The 17,596-nt window shown below is 47.4% G+C and overlaps 1 protein-coding gene across 1 annotated transcript in view; it reads left to right on the top strand.

Annotated features, from left to right (window-relative positions):
* COL7A1 (collagen type VII alpha 1 chain) overlaps positions 1–16,724 on the top strand; it is a 107,243-nt gene extending 90,519 nt beyond the window's left edge. Inside the window, 9 exon segments of the mRNA XM_050959081.1 lie at positions 302–379; positions 588–641; positions 955–1,003; positions 1,362–1,394; positions 2,593–2,682; positions 3,668–3,763; positions 5,580–5,696; positions 12,621–12,800; positions 12,992–16,724. Coding sequence (XP_050815038.1) covers positions 302–379; positions 588–641; positions 955–1,003; positions 1,362–1,394; positions 2,593–2,682; positions 3,668–3,763; positions 5,580–5,696; positions 12,621–12,800; positions 12,992–13,041 — 747 coding nt within the window. The 3' untranslated portion in view covers positions 13,042–16,724.
* The last annotated feature ends 872 nt before the right edge of the window (positions 16,725–17,596 follow it).

Genomic DNA, 17,596 nt, shown 5'->3' with positions numbered 1-17,596 from the left:
CACCTGCAAGGGGCAGGGGACCTGCCTTTGAGGACTTCTCACTGGGGATAGGGAGATGAAAGCAGAAGAGTCTAATGTTTTGGAAGCGGCTGAGAAATCTCTCTCAAAATAAGTGAGACTGTTAGGCGTACCAGCTCATTTAGAGATGCGTCTAGGGAACAGCCCCATTCCCTACAAGAGGGAGTTCTGGGGCATGGGGAGAATGGTAGATCCGGTTCTGGGATACTGCCCTTCTCTGGGTGGCCCAATCCTAGAACTCCCCTTGCCAGCCAGTGTCTCAGTGTGTATGTTCCTGCTGCAGGGTGAAAGAGGCCCTCCAGGGGAGTCGACTGTAGGGACCCGAGGCGTCCCTGGGATTCCAGGAGAGAGAGGAGATCAGGTTTGTAAGCATGTTTCTGACCCATTGGATGTGCATTGCCTGGTCGAATGCTTGGCTCTGCTTGGACGTATTCGCTGTACCTAGAAACCCACCCCCGTCAGGCAAAGAGAAGAGCTTCCTCGGGGTCTGCCAGTGTTCTGCAGAGGGTGAGTGTCTCCTGGCTCAGGGGGTTGCATGTCTCTTGACTTCCTATTTGGCTTTTTTTCAGGGGAATCCGGGACTCGAAGGCTCGAGAGGAGAGAAGGGGGACCCTGGCATGACGGTGAGAAGAGAGCTCCCTGAGGTCTTGGAGCAAAGCCCTGACCCGCAATGACAACACATCAGTGCTAGTGTGCAGTCAGAGCAGTGGGATACTTCCCTCTCCCAGTGGCTGAGACTGGCTCTTATCCTGCCTTCCTGCATGGCAGGCTCGAGGCCTTTTCCCCTTTACAGTTTCCCTCCAGGTCTGGCTGGAGTAGGGGGAGACTGCTCTTTTCCCAGTGATCCCCAGAGCAGCTGAGGCAGGCTCATGGTGGGCTGAGGAGGCCGGAAGGCATCTCTTCCCTCTGTCTCCATTCCCTTGGTTTTCTCTGCAGGAACAAGAGATCCGCGCATTTGTCAGGCAGGAAATGAGTCAGCACTGCGGTAAGTGAGGCTGCACCTTCCACTTGGGGCTGATTGACTTCTCAGCAGCACCACGGCTCCGATCGCTTATCGCTACAGAATCGTCCCCTTCGCTGTCTCCTCCTCCGCCCTCTGTCTCTTTGCCCCTTCCTCTCCCCTTCTTTTGGTGACGTTGCATGTGGCATGACTCCCACATCTGGAGTGTTCAGAGTACCATGTGCCAGCCCCATGCGAGCATTAGGGGCCTATCAGCCTAGTCTGGCACTCTGTCCCTTTCCTGGTACCTGGTGGCGAGGCAGGTCTGTGCCAAGTGGCAGGATTCTGGAGAAGGCTTTCCCCATGGATTAACCTCCTCTTTTCTCTCTTTCTCTCCACACAGCTTGCGGAGGGCAGCTCTCCTCTTCTGAACCACGTGAGCACTGATTTCTTGAAACCCCCTTGTGCACCCTGTAATCCCAGTTTGGAATGCTGAGCAGCAGCCCTGTCATTGATGAGCAGGTCCATTCTCCCAGATATGTAGCAGGTTTCATGAAAGGGGCATGGCCCCTGCTGGAAGGTCACATGCAGCTAGCTTAGCCCTGTAGCGCTGATTGCCAACAGAAGAGGCAGCCCTGTGGAGATGCTGGCTTGGCAATGAGCCCTTGGAGACTTGGCAAGAGTGACTGGGTTGGTAGGGGAGCTGTCACTGAGGGTGACTGGCTAAGCCAGGAGCAGGAGATAATAATGGAAGCTGGAGTAGCAAGGGCAGAAGAGGTGGTGAGTGACATGGTGCAGTTTGAAACATTCCTCAGTAAGGTCTCAAGTCTGGCAGCACTCAGGGTGTCAGTGAGTGCAGTGGGGATTCTGAGGGGGTAGCACCAGGGAGAGAATCCCTATAGGCAAGGAGCACTCAGTAGACGCCAAGCCTAGAACTGCCAATAGGGCAGTCTCAAAGCAGAGCTCCAGAGGCCGGACAGGAATGCATAGCCAGGCATCTGACAGCAAAAGGAGAGTGCTGCACTGGGCGTCCCCAACCTGAGACAGCATCTGACATGCTACACCAAGATTAGCGAACAGAGCATCACAGCAGCCATCCCTTCTCTGACCCAGGGTCCAATGCGGCTCTCTCCCACTCACTTTGGACAGACTGCCAGTGGGCAGAGTAACTTATGGGTAGTCATGCCTGGAGAAGCCAATACTTGTGATACCAAGGCACCAAATGCATGGTAACAAGCTTGTAAAAGAACAATTATTTCAAAAGCCAGGACTGAGAAATCACTGTATCCAATACATTAGAGTAAGGAGAATAAGATGGCACAAGGACATTGAGAGACTCATCTGGGGTAAGATCCGTTCCTGCACAAGGGCTAAGCCTGGTATGGATCAGGGGAGGAAGAAAGAGGTGAGTGAGGGAAGGGAAGGAAAGAGAGGGCTGGTGAGGAAAGCAAAGAAGAAAGAAGGAGGGTTTCTTAGCAGGTTCCCCGAAACGGTAAAAGAACAGCTGAAGAGTAGGGGAGAGGAGGCCAGCGGAGCAGCCAGCAGCGTAAGTGTGGCAAGGAGGAGCTATGTCGCAGAGGTAGGTAATGTTTGGGCAAACATGAAATGAATTATTTGCCTGATTGTTCTCAAAGGAGGATGGGGGACACATGCAAGGAACAGACAAAAATCTTCCAGGAGAGGGAGAAGAAATACCAGAGGAAATCAGGATCACGGCAGAACAGGTGATCGAGAAAGCAGAGCATCTTTCTAAACCACCCGTGCCAAACCCACCCAGAGCAGAGCCAAGCCGACTCCATCCTTGAATGGCTAGAGAGAGTGAGAGAGATTATCTTCTAGTAGATAATTCCACACTGTTTCCAGCCAGACCCAGCAGGCTGTACCAAGCTGGGAAAAGGCTGAGTTTAGAATCAGAAGCGTCATTCGTACAGGGCACAGTGTTCAGAGGCTTCTCAGCATTCCTGTAGTACTTTCCTATTTGTGTGTAGAATCTGTGACCACATGCCTCATCCAGAGCCGTGAATGAGCCTGCCTCATATCTGGGAAGACCCGTACTGTGCTCGTCTGTGTCTTGTCTTGTCATCCATTGGTGTTTGACTAGCTGCTGCCTCGTTGTTTTTGTATATCATTCAAACTCTAACCCACCAAGGACTGTGTTCAAGAGCATGTTTGCCGGCTTCAGGAAGCCCAGTTCTACTGAGGGGATGGGGTGGATGAAGGGAATCTGAAGAGAATATATCTCCTTGTGCAAGCACCCTGCCTGCGGGTCTCTCTCTGCTGGTATTTCCAGCATCTATATTGCCATCACCTTGCAGTGGAGTAGGTAGGGTGAATTTTTCTGTATAGCCCATGTGCCAGAGGTCCTGTCCCATCGGAGGCAGGATACAACTACAATGATTATGCCACAAGCCAGGGCTGATGCAGACAAAGTGCTGTTGTTCAGTGTCCAATGGAAGCCGCAGGAGGTGATCCAGACCTGTAAATTCCAGTAAACTATGGTGCTTCTCTCTGTAATGGCTATTTCCTCCCATCCGTCTCCAACGCAATGCTAGTTTTGCACCATGTCTGGCTGTCTGTTAGCAGCCCTGGAAGTGGACAGCGTTGATGCTGCTCTTGAGCATTGGCCCATGGTTTGTCGGGGGGAGGAGAGCCATGTCAGTCTTTTTCATGTCCTGTTTGATGTCTGTGCTGTGTCCTTGCCTCTCTTAGGTCTTCTCCCCAACTATCCATCCACCCAACCACGCCCATCTGTTAATGCTCATCTAGTCCCTGTGCTTAAGTTGTCACACGCTGAAGAAGAGGAGGGTGAGTCTTGTCTCTTTGTGCCCTGTCATAATACTCATTCTCCGGTGCTGTCTTTGTGAGTCCTGCATGGAAGCTTTGCCATTACAGTGTCCTTCACTTGCAGGTACCAAGTCCATTGCAATACCTGCCTTCTGTAACAGTAACTCAGAGAACCTAAGGCAGCTGCAGGCCATTTAAAAGTAGAGTTCTAGCTATTTGTTACTACTTTAATGCTAAGATGCACGTAGGTATGGGCCATTGTATTATGACTTAATGAAAGGCATATGCGTTCTCGCAGTGACACAGAACATAGAGGGATGTCTTTGCTATGTTGTCAAACCCCAACCATCTTTGGATCAACTGATCAGAGGGACAGGCGAGTGAGAGTGATGTGCAGAATGAAAGGAGTGTTGTTTATCGAACTGGAGTGCACGAGGTGCTCAGGATGAGTGGGTAGGTTCATGGAAAGATAAACAGTGACCGAGTAGAGGAGTAAGTGTATCACTTGGATAGATACTGCAGGATGGTCACATGGTTTATTGAGGGGTATGTAATGTAATGGATGTGTGAATGTCCGGGATGACCGGGGTGTGGATGAGTGACTATGAATGGAGAGTAGATGAATGGATGGGTTCATAGGTTGAGGGGGTGAAAGGTATGGGAATGTGAAGGCAAATGTGTAGAATGACTAGAAAAATTGATTGGCTGGATGCTACAGCACAGCTGGTTGAAAGTGAACTGTAAAGCAGCATAGGTTGGTGGGTAAACATCTAAACCTGAATTGCATCCAGTAGTAAGTGAAGGTGGCACAAATCCTCCCTCTAGCTTAGGGGTGGCCAACCTGTGACTCTGGAGTGACATTAACTTCTGAAGAGCCGCATATGTGGCTCCCTGTATAGACACTGACTCCGGGGCTGGAGCTACAGGCACCAGCTTTCCAATGTGCCAGGGGGTGCTCACTGCTCAACCCCTGGCTCTGCCACAGGCCCTGCCCCCACTCCACCCCTTCCCATCCCCTTACCTCCCCCCCCACCGAGCCTCCTGCACGCCATGAAACAGCTGTTCGGGACGTGCAGGGAGGGAGGGGAGGCACCAATCGGCAGGGCTGCCAGTGGGTAGGAGGCACTGGGAGCGTACGGGGGAGCTGACAGGAGGGGCTGCTGATGTATTACTGTGGCTCTTTGGCAACAAACATTGATAAATTCTGGCTCCTTCTCAGGCTCAGGTTGGCCACCCCTGCTCTAGCTCCTTTTCCAGCTTCTCTGTTGTCCCACTGAGGTAGGGCACAGAGAGATTTGCAGAGATAAGGCTCCAGGGAGCGTGTACATTCCCCATTTATTTAATTGTTAGCATTTTCGATGACAACCTTTGCTTCTCCTGTGCCCTGCCCCCACACACCCTTGTCTGCTCTAGAACGTTTTGTATCCATTTTCCTGCCATAGTGACCCTTCCAGAAAAATGAGCACAATATTTTCTAGTGTAGCTGTAGCCACACAGTTCCCTGTGCTGCACCTTCAGGCAAGTGACCCCTGTGGTACGGTTAGTCACTGGACAGTGCAGCCAACTCATCTCCCCCTGGCTACCTTTGTGTAAACAAGCCAGTGCACCAGCTGGGCAACTCCGTGGCATGTTGACCAGGTCTGTTACTGAATCTGCCATTTTCATTAGCTGCTCCCAGAATCAAAGCTGAAGGCTAATTGTCATCATCCTAGGAATGATGGGGGATGAATTCCCACATGCCTCGTCCAACAAGCCCAGCGAACCCATCCACCTACCCTTCTGACCCTGCACTTCGCTGTCCCATGGCCCTTCTCATATGGCCGCTGTTATTTTCCAGGGCACGAGGTGCATGTTGTGAACACAAATGACCCTGAGTATGAGCATGTCTATGCAATGGAGTACTACGAAGAGGGCCTGGAAGCTGATGGGACAGAGAGCACCATGCTGAGTGATGGTGAGTTTCCTTAAACTTCCGACAGCTCTGAGGAAAATGAGACCTGCCATGAGACTCTCGAGGGGGGAGCAGAGAAAAAGAAGCAGCCTTGGTTTTATGAGGTCCTCTGCCTTTCTAACCTAGTCATTAGGAGTTGGTAAAGTCAATGTGCTTGACTGCTTCCTGCAGTGAGGCTGCCTAGCATGTGGGATGGGAACAGGATACAGAGCCTTTCATCTCTCAGTCACTGTACCCAGCCTGGCCCAGTGGAAGTTACCACCATCTGAAGGCTGGTTGGTGGCCTATGTGAAACAAGTGGGTGGGTCTCCAGTTCTTAGTGGACAGGCACCCAAAAAACAAAATCACAGCACAGCTAGCAAACATTTCCCTACTTGATCTCACTTGTGACAGAGAAGCCAAGGACTCGTTGGGCCATGGAGACTGAACTCCTTCTCAGGCACAACAAGAGTGGTCTCCAGGAAAAAAAGCGGGATCCTCCTGTTAAATATGCTCAGTGGTAGTATTTTATGTGAAACCTCAGCTTATGTAGCCTGTATTTAAAATTCAAAAACCATGTGCATTGTAACTGCTATTTAGTAAAATCAACTCTTGTAATGCAGCAGCAAGGTGGACACCTCCAGTATCAATGGGCCAGAAAATAAGTCCTTGTAACCTTAAAGAGGTAGAAGAGAAGCTTTTATGCTCTGCTTTGAGACATGATTTAAGAGCAAGTTGCCTAGATCCTTGTAGATGAGCCCAGGACTTAGCCATAATGTTGGCACGGACAGTAGATGTCACATCCAATGGGAAGCATGATGACTTTGAAATTGCCATTTATGGAGACCTCATTGAATGGTGTTGGATAATCAGGAGAGAAAAGACTTCTCTCTAAGGTCTGAAGCTGCTGATTTTCTATTAAGCTATTTGGGTGTGGAAATTTGGAACCAGTGGTCCCTGGAGGTATTTCACAAGGGTTCCAGGACATTGCTGGCCTTTCCTGTCTCATAAAAAGTAGATCCCAACAGAAAGCTCCAGCAAAAAGGAGGACCACAAGGTTGCCACCAGGAGAGGAGATAGCATAGCAATGATGTACAATAGTTTAAGTTCTGAAGGATTTTCAAGTGATTCTGCTACTTTTGTGTTGCTATTTCTCCCCATGCAAGTTGGGATGCCATTTTTGTGACTTCTGATCTTGAGTTGAAAGGGCAAGTGACCTGTGCATGGTATGGCCAGGGAGAGGGCTTTGATACAGGTCAGGGAAGCCAGCATCTTCCACCTTTCAATCCTGATACTTGTGGGCAAGCTAGCTCTGGAATATGACCCACTCATCCTCCTGTCTTGCACTGCCTCTGTGAAATAAACCCAGAGGTTTTCCTGAACCCATAGTCCATCCATTAGCCTTTCCATTTCTTCCCCACATATGGGAAGTCAGCTTTAGGAGGCTTCTCCTCTGGCAAACAGTTACTTCCTAAACAGGTATTTTACTCCCTGTTTGTAAAAGTGATCACCTCCAGGGCAGCTCTTGAGCAGGGCCAGCTGAGGAGAGAGACCTCTGAGGAAGATAAGAAGCAGACCTGCCTGATAACTCTCCTGTCAAAGGTGGAGCCACCAGTCTCCTCGTCCACCCTCTTTTGAAACTGTTAGACCCAATTTCTTCTCCCAGCTCCCAGTAAAGGGACTGATAAGCTCAGTGGTTTGTGCTAACAGTGACCCCTGAGTAGTCTGGTAGAGATCTGGCATTTGCTTGCAGGGAGGAGGTGGTGCCGGTCTCCCAACTGTTAAGTGTCCACATCATGGCTGAGTAAATAAAAACTCTTTTGTACTGTGCAGAAGGAAGGAAGAGGAAACCTTTGGGTGGAAAACAAAGATCCTCCTCTTGTAGTCTCTGTGCCCTGCCATGTTATAGAGGATTCTTACCCCTCCAAGAAACAGCAATGCCCTGAATACTGAGCATCCAGTACAGCAGAGATAATATCGGCACTTTGCTAAGAGCAAATGTTTCTTGCTAATTTGCATGAAACGGAGCAGATAGCAGCCACTCAGGGAGAGACTACAGGTCCCAAACAGCAATGCTTCAAGTATCCAGATCACAGCACTGCATTGTGGCATCTGTTAGAGCAGGCATGGGCAAACTACGTCCTGGAGGCCACATCCAGCCCTTCAGACGTTTTAATCTGGCCCTTGAGCTCCTTAGCCGGTAAGTGGGGTCCAGGGCTTGCTCCACTCCACATGTGCCGTGGCTTCGCGCAGCTCCCAGAAGCAGCGGCATGTCCCGCCTTTGGCTCATACGCAACCATGGCCAGTGGGAGCTGCAGGGGCAGCACCTGTGGATGGGGCAGCGTACAGAACCGCCTGGCCGTGCTGCCGCGTAGGAGCCAGAGAGGAGACATGCCACTGGTTCTGGGAGCTGCTTGAGGTAAGCGCCGCCCGGAGCCTGCATCCCGGACCCCTCCAGCACTCCAGCCTTCACCCCCTCACCCCACTCCAGCCCTGTGCCCCAGCCAGAGCCCCCTCCTGCACCCTGAACTCCTCATTTCTGGCCCCACCCCAGAGCCCGCACCTCCAGCCAGAGCCTTCACCCCCTCCCACACCACAGCCCCCAATTTCTTGAGCATTCATGGCCTGCCATACAAATTCCATATCCAGATATGGCCCTTGGGCCAAAGAGTTTGCCCACCCTTGTGTTGGAGCCACAGTAAAGGTGAGGATGATCACCGGTTGCATTTGGTTCTCTGACAATGCTTCAGCCACCAATCCAGTGCAAGGTTTGAAACACATGGATGGAGCACATAGGCTTTCAAGAGCTGATGGTTTACCCAGCAGATGTAAATCTTAGTATCAGGGTTCAGGACTGACAGCGTTATCTAAAGTGCTGACCTAGTACCAGCATAGGATCCAGGTACTGACCTTCAGGGTTGGGTGAGACGGTACTGTGACATACAGGGATACAATTCAGACCAGTGGGGGCCTATGTCACCCTTGCCCTGCAACCTCACGTGCCCTACAATGGCTTGCTGAAGTAGCTCCCACCTGGGCTGCTCACAAACAGCCAAACGGCATGCAAGCCACACCTTGCCAGTTACATCCTGGCTCTCACCAGTTTTGGTTCTACTGAAGAGTGACCCCAATTTGCCCTCAGTCCTGGATTTCCCCCCATAAATGTATGTCCTGTACTGCCCAGCCCTCTCCTGGACTGTGCAAATATTTTAAGTCCATTATTATTATTAGGGAATAATATATCAGCTTATTATCTTAAACAGAGTTACCCAGACACTTCAATTTAAACACACTGGATTAGATAAAACAGTAAATCAAGATTATAAACTACAAAGGGATAGATTTTAAGTGAGTACAAGTAATGAGTCATAAAAGTCAGAAATGGTTACCAGAGAAATAAAGATAAAACGTCTACTAGTGCCTAACTTAACAAACTATATTAAATTCAAGCAAAATTTCTCACCACATGCTTCCAGCAATGCTAACATGCCTCACCCCCAGAGTCCAGTAGCTGTTTTTCTTTGTCATCTTAGGTGCAATGCTTAAGACAGAGGGAGAGAGAGAGAGCGAGGGAGGTGTCCTGGGGTGTTTTCTCCTTCTTTTTGTAGTTTGTTCCTCTCTTGAAAAACACTTTCTAGCTGAGAAGTAGGAGACAGAATCTGTGTGGCAGTATGTTCCCTGCTGTTTTTCCTACATGTTTGAGCTTCCTTTGTTTTCCCTTCCTGCTTGATGACTCTGTTTACTGCTTAAATGCAAATTAAGGCAAACATACACTTCTTTGTTCCAAACAGACCTGTTTGACCAGTGTGGTGCTACATGGGTCTTGAACATGCACTCTTAACATGATACAGGGGGACCTTATTGTGATGGGTTCCCACCGGAGTGCCACCTGGAACTAGGGTACCACTGAGCCCTCTGACTGACCAGCCTGGGCTCCCAGTCACACTGTGACAAACTTTAGACCACTCCCGGTCTTACACTTCCACCAGCATTTACACAGGCTGGGACACGCCCAGCTGCAGTTACATGCAGGCTTTGACCAGCCATTGCATGAACCAACAATAGAAAGGCTACAGCCGAAATTACTCCCAGCCTAGAACCAAGGAGCTGTACCATCCTGCCCAGATCAAAATCCCGACCAGTATGAATTTATTACTCAGTTCACCTCTCCCTAATATGGAGAGAAATATGTACACTTTGTGGTAACTAAGCTGAGATTTTTCCCCAGACACCTGAAGGCACCCTGGTTTAAGTTAAAATATAAAACAAGATTATTAACTACAAAAAGATAGATTACAAGTGATAGCAAACAGAGCAAAGCAGATTATCTAGTAAATTAACAAAAACACGAACTAAGTTTAACATACTAGAAGGATAGGGTTTGAATTAACGATTTCTCACCCTGGCTAATGATACAAGCAGGCCTGCAGATTCTCAAGGCACAGGCTGCATTTGCTTTGCAGCTTGGGATCCCCACCCCCGTTCCAAGTCCTTTTCTTTCAGCGCTTTTCTCAGGTGTTGAGTTGTGTGGGAATGAAGAACAACAGATGATGTCACTCCCTGCCTTATATAGCTTTTCCATGTGCCAAAAACAGTTCCCAGCCCAGTTTGTGGAAGAATATAGGAACCCAAAATGGAGTCCAGAGAAATGTGGTCTGGTCACATGCCCTTGCAGAGTCATAGAAGCCATTATTTACAGGCTGGCTTAAACATTCACAGGAAGGCTTAGCTATTCCACAGCCTATTGTCTTTGATGGTGAACCATTAACTGTCAGGTTTCTTCATTGTTGTACCTGAAAGGCTGGCTGTGGGCGTTTTCCAGAGGAAGCCCATTTGAAATACAGATCCATAATCAATATTCATCACTTCAGATATAAAAATGATACATGCATACAAATAGGATAGTTATATCCAGTAAATTATAACTCTTCCAGTGACACCTTACATAACCCATGTACAAAATGCATCATAATTATGCCATAATCATATCATAATAATATTACTATGACAAATATGGGGTGTAGTGCCACATTTAGAACTTCAGATAAAATGTGTGTCAACACTGTATGTGGACAGTGCTGACTAGCAAATTGAGTTTTGAAATGATACCTTACAAGGCAAACTTTATACAAAGATTATTACAGTAGTGCATAGGGTGTGAATACAGGGGTGTATTCCATCAGACCTCCATCCTTACAAAGCTGCAGTAGGGTTAGCCACTGGCTGACCTGGAGGTAGCAGGTCAGGGCCCTCTTGCCCGGACAGGGAATCTGCCACCATGTTTTCTTCTCCTTTGGTATGCACAATCTCCATATCAAGTTCTTGTAGTATAAATCTCCAGTGCAGAAGTTTGGAATTTGAGCCTTAATTTTGTTTAACCAGATCAATGGATAATGATTGTTTAAAAGTCTGAACTTCCTGTTAAAAAGATAGAGCCTAAACTGCTTGACTGTCACACAACTGCATAACATTCTTTATGACAGAATAATTTTGTTCAATGTGCATCAATTTCTTGCTTAATAAAGCAATGGGGTGTGTGGTGGTGTTTTCTCCTGACTGCATCAGGATAGCTCTTAACCCAGGGTCTGATGCATCTGTGCACAGTTCAAACATTTTATCAAAATCTGGACCGGCTAGAAGAGGCTTTTTCAGACAAGACTTTCTTTAGCTTTTCAAAACTCTCTTATTATGCCTTTGTCCATAAAACTTAGTTAGGCTATGTCTTTTTACATAGACCTGTGACTGCAGATACACAAACCTTCTGTAATAGTTTACCAGACCTATGAAAGATTGAACCTATTTTTTGGTTTGGGATATAGACCAATTTACTGTGCTTTCAACTTTCAAGGGTTATGGGGATATTTGACCTCTCCCTACCCAGCGTCCCAAAAGAGGAACTCTGGCTGCTCCAATTTGACACTTAAAGAGCTTTTATGGGTAGGCCTCCCTTTCTGAGCTTTGACAGCACTGTTTGTAAGAGTTTTTTGTGAGCAGCACAAATGTTGCCAAACATTGCAATGTCATTGACATTAAGCCCTTGCAAACCTCTGTGAACCATTCAACACTTGGCTGACCAGCCTCTGAAAGGTGGCCCCTGCATTAATTAACCCAAATGGTAACATTGTGAACTCAGAGCCATGTCGGTGATAAAAGCGGCTTCCATCTGTGCAGCCTCATCTAAGAGAATCTTTCAATAACCTCTACCAAATCAAAAAAGCTGAGATATTTAGCTTTGCTTACGATATCTAGCATATCCTCTATTTTAGACATAGGATAAGCATCAGGTACTGTAATCACACTGAGTTATCTGTAATCAACAAAAAACCTTAGTGATATCTTTCTTAGGGATCAAGACCAAGGTGGTGCCCAAAAGCTGTCAGACTCTTTAATTACTCTCAGGTCTAACATGCTTTGTATTTCTGAACAAATTGGTTCCTGCACCTTGCCAGCAGGCCTGTAGATCTGCTGGGAGGTGGCTGTGGTCTTTCTTTAATGATTTTGAGTCAGTCAAGTGTGTCTGCGTTGGCTTGTTAGAAAATTATGATGTGGTTTTGCAGCATAGACAACAAATCTTCCCTTTCAGCTGGTGTGAACGCACTGCAGAGATCAGTGCTTTCCAGAGTTGAATCAGTTTGGCATTCAGCCTTTAAATCAATGAGGTGGCATGCCTCAGTTTTCCTTTCCACAGAAGTATGACCAATGCAAAATGTTTAAGTGCCTTCCATTCACATATAAACTGCCAACCCCCTCTGGCTCCTCTCCATTTCTCTCTAGCTGTACCTTACTGGGGGGTTGCCTTGGGTTCTGAAGGGCAAGAGGCATACTAATGTCTTCTGATGATGGTTTGCTAGGTATGATGTCAGAGCAGATTTTTAAGCATCAATTTCTTTTCTCTCTCAGACCCAGGGAACCTAACCAGCAACTCTGTTCACTTTTTTTTCCTCCCAGCTGACCTCTGCAGCTTGCCCCTGGACGAGGGAGACTGCAGCAGATTCACACTCAGGTGGTATTATAACCAAAAAGTGGCAGAGTGCCGGCCTTTCGTCTACAGCGGCTGCAGGGGGAACCTTAACCGTTTCTACACCAAGGAGGACTGTGATCTCCAGTGCAGGCACCAGGCAGATTCAGGTAGGTGACCAGCAGTGCCACTTCTCTCCATTGCCAATGGATCTAGGACAGTAAATGTCCCTTTGTGCTGATTCAGCCCAGAATGTAGGTGAAAATGAGGAGGCTGTAACACCAGTCTGTTTAGGTGCTGGGGTGTAGGGGTCTTAAATCCTAGTCGTCTGCTTTTACTGCTCTTTCCTCTTTCTCTGCAGATGCCCAAATTGCTGCTGACAACACATCAGATGGGAAGAGGAATGTGTAAACTGCCCTATTTTAGTGGGGTTTCCCTGTCCAAGGAGGAATTGACCAAAGGGGGAGAAGACCCCACCTGCTCTCTGAGTGAAAGACTCTTACAGGCTCCTACAGAGGAACCTACTCTGGGCCTCCCCCAGGTCCCGGCCACACATGGTGTGTTTGGTCTGAGACTCTCCTTGTTGCCATCTCTGCTCCCTGCAGCGCTGCCCCACATGTCAGATTGCTGGAGCAGAGACTTGGTGCTATTTTGTAATGTGTTTGTGCTGCTCTTGGTTTTACTTTTTTATTATTATTTTTAAATTAAGGTGAAATTTTTATCAAATGGAAAAAAAAGATCTGTAACCTCTTTAAAAAGCCAACAGTTTTGAATTAGAGCTTTTTTAACTTATGTGATGCAGATTAAGAACACACACAAGGCGTTAGCTGGTCCAAACCTGTTCATATGGCCACCTGCTTTATTTCTGGTTCAAAGGCCTGCGGGCCCCTGCTTGTGAAATGGACTAGCCAGCTTGAATGTCTCCTAGCCAAACTGCTCCTGTGGAATTGGTGAACCACTCGCTCAATGAGCAGAGCTGTGAATGGCAGCATAAATGCACAAAGCCCCTGGATTCAATGCCAAAGTTTGCATGATGTTAATTCTCCAAAGGGTAAAATCTTCTTGGTTTCTGCGTGGAAGCTGCGCCACTCCATCCCCCAGGCACTGGAAATGCCCCTTCGTGGCTTGTAACTCTGTGCTTTCTTTTCTCTTGCTGTTTGTCTTTTGGGGGGACTCGTTGGGCTGTTGGCAATTCCACCCAAAAGGCATACAGGCTGCCTTCCTCTCCTGGCATATCCCAGGCATTTGGACTGTATCGGAGAGGAGGAAACACAACCCAGTTGGGCAGCCCTTGAATCTTAGAGAGGTGATCTCATGGCTTGGAAGAGACTGACTAGGTGTCAGTTCTCCTCAGGCCCTCAGCAAGAGCCAGAGCCAGGGACCTTCTCTATAGGCAATTCCACCATTCTCAGCCCAACTCTTCTCTTAGCTCCATGCTCAGAAGCCCTCGCAGACAAGCATGTTGCAAATAGCAAAATATGGTTTACTGTTTGGCAGCGGAGATCAGCCTCTCTCTCTCATGGTCTGTGCATTTTCCTCTGGATCCCCAAGAAATTTGTTCTGCTCCAAAACAGCATTTCCCTCTGGATCCCCAAGAAATCTATTCTGCTCCAGGACAGGATTTGCCAAAGGAAAGGACCTGGTTGGTGTCTCAAATCTCCAGGCTCCGGTAGGACCAGACTGTTTGCACACTCCATTCGCCATCATCTCTGCCTTTTTTTTCAAACCATTTTATAGTAACTAAGGGTGGTGAGTGGGGCTTGTTAAAGGCACTTTCCTGCTGGCCTCCACCAAATCCTGGATGTTAGCTACATCTCCCGTGTGCTGCTCCCCTGCACTGTGTGCTGCTTGATGTCTGCAAACATTCAGCTGGGATAAAACAGCTGCTGGGAAATTCAGTTCACACCTGGCTGGACCTCCAGTGCAATTTTGTGCCCAGGCAAAGGTGATTTTACAGAGGTCACTGGGAATATCCAAGACTTCTGATTAAAGAAAAGAAATCAGGATGTTGTAAAAATTAATTCTGGATTTCAGATAAACTCTAGTCAGGACCATTTGCAAATTTCACACTATGTAGAGACTTGGGATTTGGAAAATCATGATTTTTATTTAATTACTAATTGAATTAACCTCTCAGGTTCCAGGCCGGGGCTTCACAGGGGTTAAGGCTGTAACATCTGTCCTTGTTATGCCACTGGGTGAGGCATAGACAGCTGTGAAAGAGCAACAAATCTATCAAAGGAAACATTCCCCACCTTCTCTAAAATGAATTTCATTTGAAGAAGTTTCACCTTAATCCTGAACAGTAACCAACTTTCTCAAGCAAGAGTGACAGTATTGGAAGAAACCCAAACAAAGGCCAGAGCGTGTTTGTGTACGTGTGTGGATTTGTCTGTATGATGCACATTGATCCACAGCCATTTTAACAATGCTTTTCTTTATCTTAGTGGTGCTGAACCATGTTATGAGAATGATCAGGGAAACACTGAGGATGGTGCTATGCTATTGTAAGTTCCTGCCATCGTACGACATTCTAAAAAGCTTTGTAAAGACTGTTTGCAATCCTGGTTTTATACCATCACCCTTTTTCCCCACCCAAAACGCTGTGCCCCCAGTTGGACAGTCTCGCACTCTTTCAGTTATGTAAAGTGTCAATACAAACCTCCCATCTTTACACAGCTGTTCTGAAAAGGGAAACAAGGGTAACGGTCAGATCTGAAACCATTCCAGTGGGTGGGTGTGTATATGATATCTATATATTGCTGCACTGTGTGTGTATATATGTATACAACGTGTCTGTGTGTCTGAATGCAAGAGAGGTGTCATTTAAAGCTGCAGTAATTGGAATCTGATGCAGTTATTGTAATGATCACTAATGAGGGAACACCCTGGGCTGAAACACAGGCACAGACAGATTTCACTGGGGAACCACAATGTGACTCTTTAAAAGATTGTTTCTGTAGTCATAGGCTCATGTTCATGTGGAGTGGCTTGAAACAGGTGTAGTTGAGGGAAATGTGACTGGTGTTTCAAGTCTAGGTACAAAGTGCCTGGCTTCGTGTGGTGCGGCAGTCTTGCTATTGAAAGACTGCCTGGCTCAACAGTACAGGGTAAGTACTATGCCTGGGAAGACATGCGTATGCAGCACTGTTGTGATCCCAGTGCATTTACTTGGATCTCCATTTTGATTACAGTTCAGATCCTTACTAAAGACTACTACTACTGTGTTTTCTGGTAATGGCCCAATTCTGAGGTCTTGGCTCCTGACACAGTCCTAAGTAACCAACAATATCTTAGAGTTGCTGATGTATCATGTCACCTGCCCAGCTGGCTGGAATTGTGCTGCGATGCTTTCAGCAACCTCCTCTGAATTTGTGCTTAGATCTTTGAAGAATGGGTGTGAGTGAGAAGCCCCCTGTTACAGTAATGGGCACTAAAACATCTGACTCAGTTGAGGACAGACATTCTCTCAGCCTGCATGGATTGGCCACTCCCATGGGATGCCTGGGTCAGTGCCCAGTGCTTTCACAGGGATCCAGCACTGTGTGATGTGCAAGAATGACAATGGAAACAATCTTTCAGCTTTTTCCGTAAAGGTCCCCTGGAAATTGAGAACCATCATCCTCCTTACATCTGGGCCCATGTGACCTTGCTGTAGATCATCAATAAACTTATCAGCATATTCCCTGCATCTTTTTGGGGGAAGTGTTTGTCAGCATCCAGAGATGAGTTTCACTACAGTGTCACCTGGCAACAGCTGTGAAAGAGGCAAAATACCACCTTGCCTGGCAATGACTTTAGGAAGATTTGTCTGGATAGATTCAGAGAAGGGTAACTATGATCCCAGCCTCCCACCCTCTGTTGCTTTTTGTAGCTGCTCGATCTGCTTACCATGGAAGCAAAGCAGGCAGCTCGCAGCACCATCCAGAGTGTGTTACTTTGTGTCACTCCAGTTGCTCAGGTACACACTGTACAAGGCTTGTTACTGCTCCTGGTCTTGAACTGCTCCTACAGAATCTAGAGGCAAGTCATGCTGGGTTGTTTGTTTTTTTCTGTCAAGTGCCTTTCATGACATATAGTGCAAAAACTCAAAATCTGGCAAATAAAAGTTTGTGATACCTCATTTCTGTTGGGCTTACCAGTCTGTCTGTTAATGCTGTGCCTCTCCCTACCCACCACAGAACCTCTTGCTCATCGCTGCCTCAGTGTTTCTACACTCTTCACTTGCTGGAATTTGGGGGCCTTTAGAAATCTCTCTCTCTCTCTCTCTCTCTCTCTCCATCACTTTATCCAGCCCTTTTGCTTTTTGGCCTGTAATAGAGAGGAGCAAGTTGGTGCCAAGACTCACAGCTGCCATTAACGAGCTCCATAGAGAGTGTATGAGGGTTGTTCCCAATTTCATACACAAGTCTGAACTTGCTACTGCGACTGGCTGAAAAGTAACAAGCCACCTGTCTGGGTCAGGAATATACACGTGTCATCAGTCAGCTGCTGTGAAATGACCGACTTAGCCTGTCATCCCTCAGAGTTCAATGGAGTATACCCAGGCCAGGGACTGGGCATTACAGCACCAGAATCAAGTGCCAATTGTCCCTTTTGCTGGTGAGATCCCCATTTTAAGTTAACTAAATGGGAGAGGATCTGCTTTCTTTCAGTGCCTTTCACTAAACCTGAAATAATTATTTTTGAAAGGGTAACTATTGAAGTTCTGTTGGCCCAAAATACGCCTAATCTTTGTTCTTAAGTCAGTTTACAAAGCCCATCTAAATCTTTGTGCTCTGTTTTTATTTCTTTGAAAAACACAAACTTGCATTTGTTTTTTCCTTGTCATATGAAAAGCCATGACTCACGGGTGACCTGAGGATAGCAAACCAACATGAGTGCCTGGTGCTCACATGCAGCTATACTAGGATGATCCAGCTCTTGGCAATTTGCCCTTCAATAACTAACCAGTACATGCAGTCTA

Source organism: Gopherus flavomarginatus, chromosome 6, assembly GCF_025201925.1.
Source record: "Gopherus flavomarginatus isolate rGopFla2 chromosome 6, rGopFla2.mat.asm, whole genome shotgun sequence".
NCBI lineage: Eukaryota > Metazoa > Chordata > Testudines > Testudinidae > Gopherus > Gopherus flavomarginatus.
Note: the sequence above shows the minus strand (reverse complement) of the source record. Positions and strands in the feature narration are given on the sequence as shown.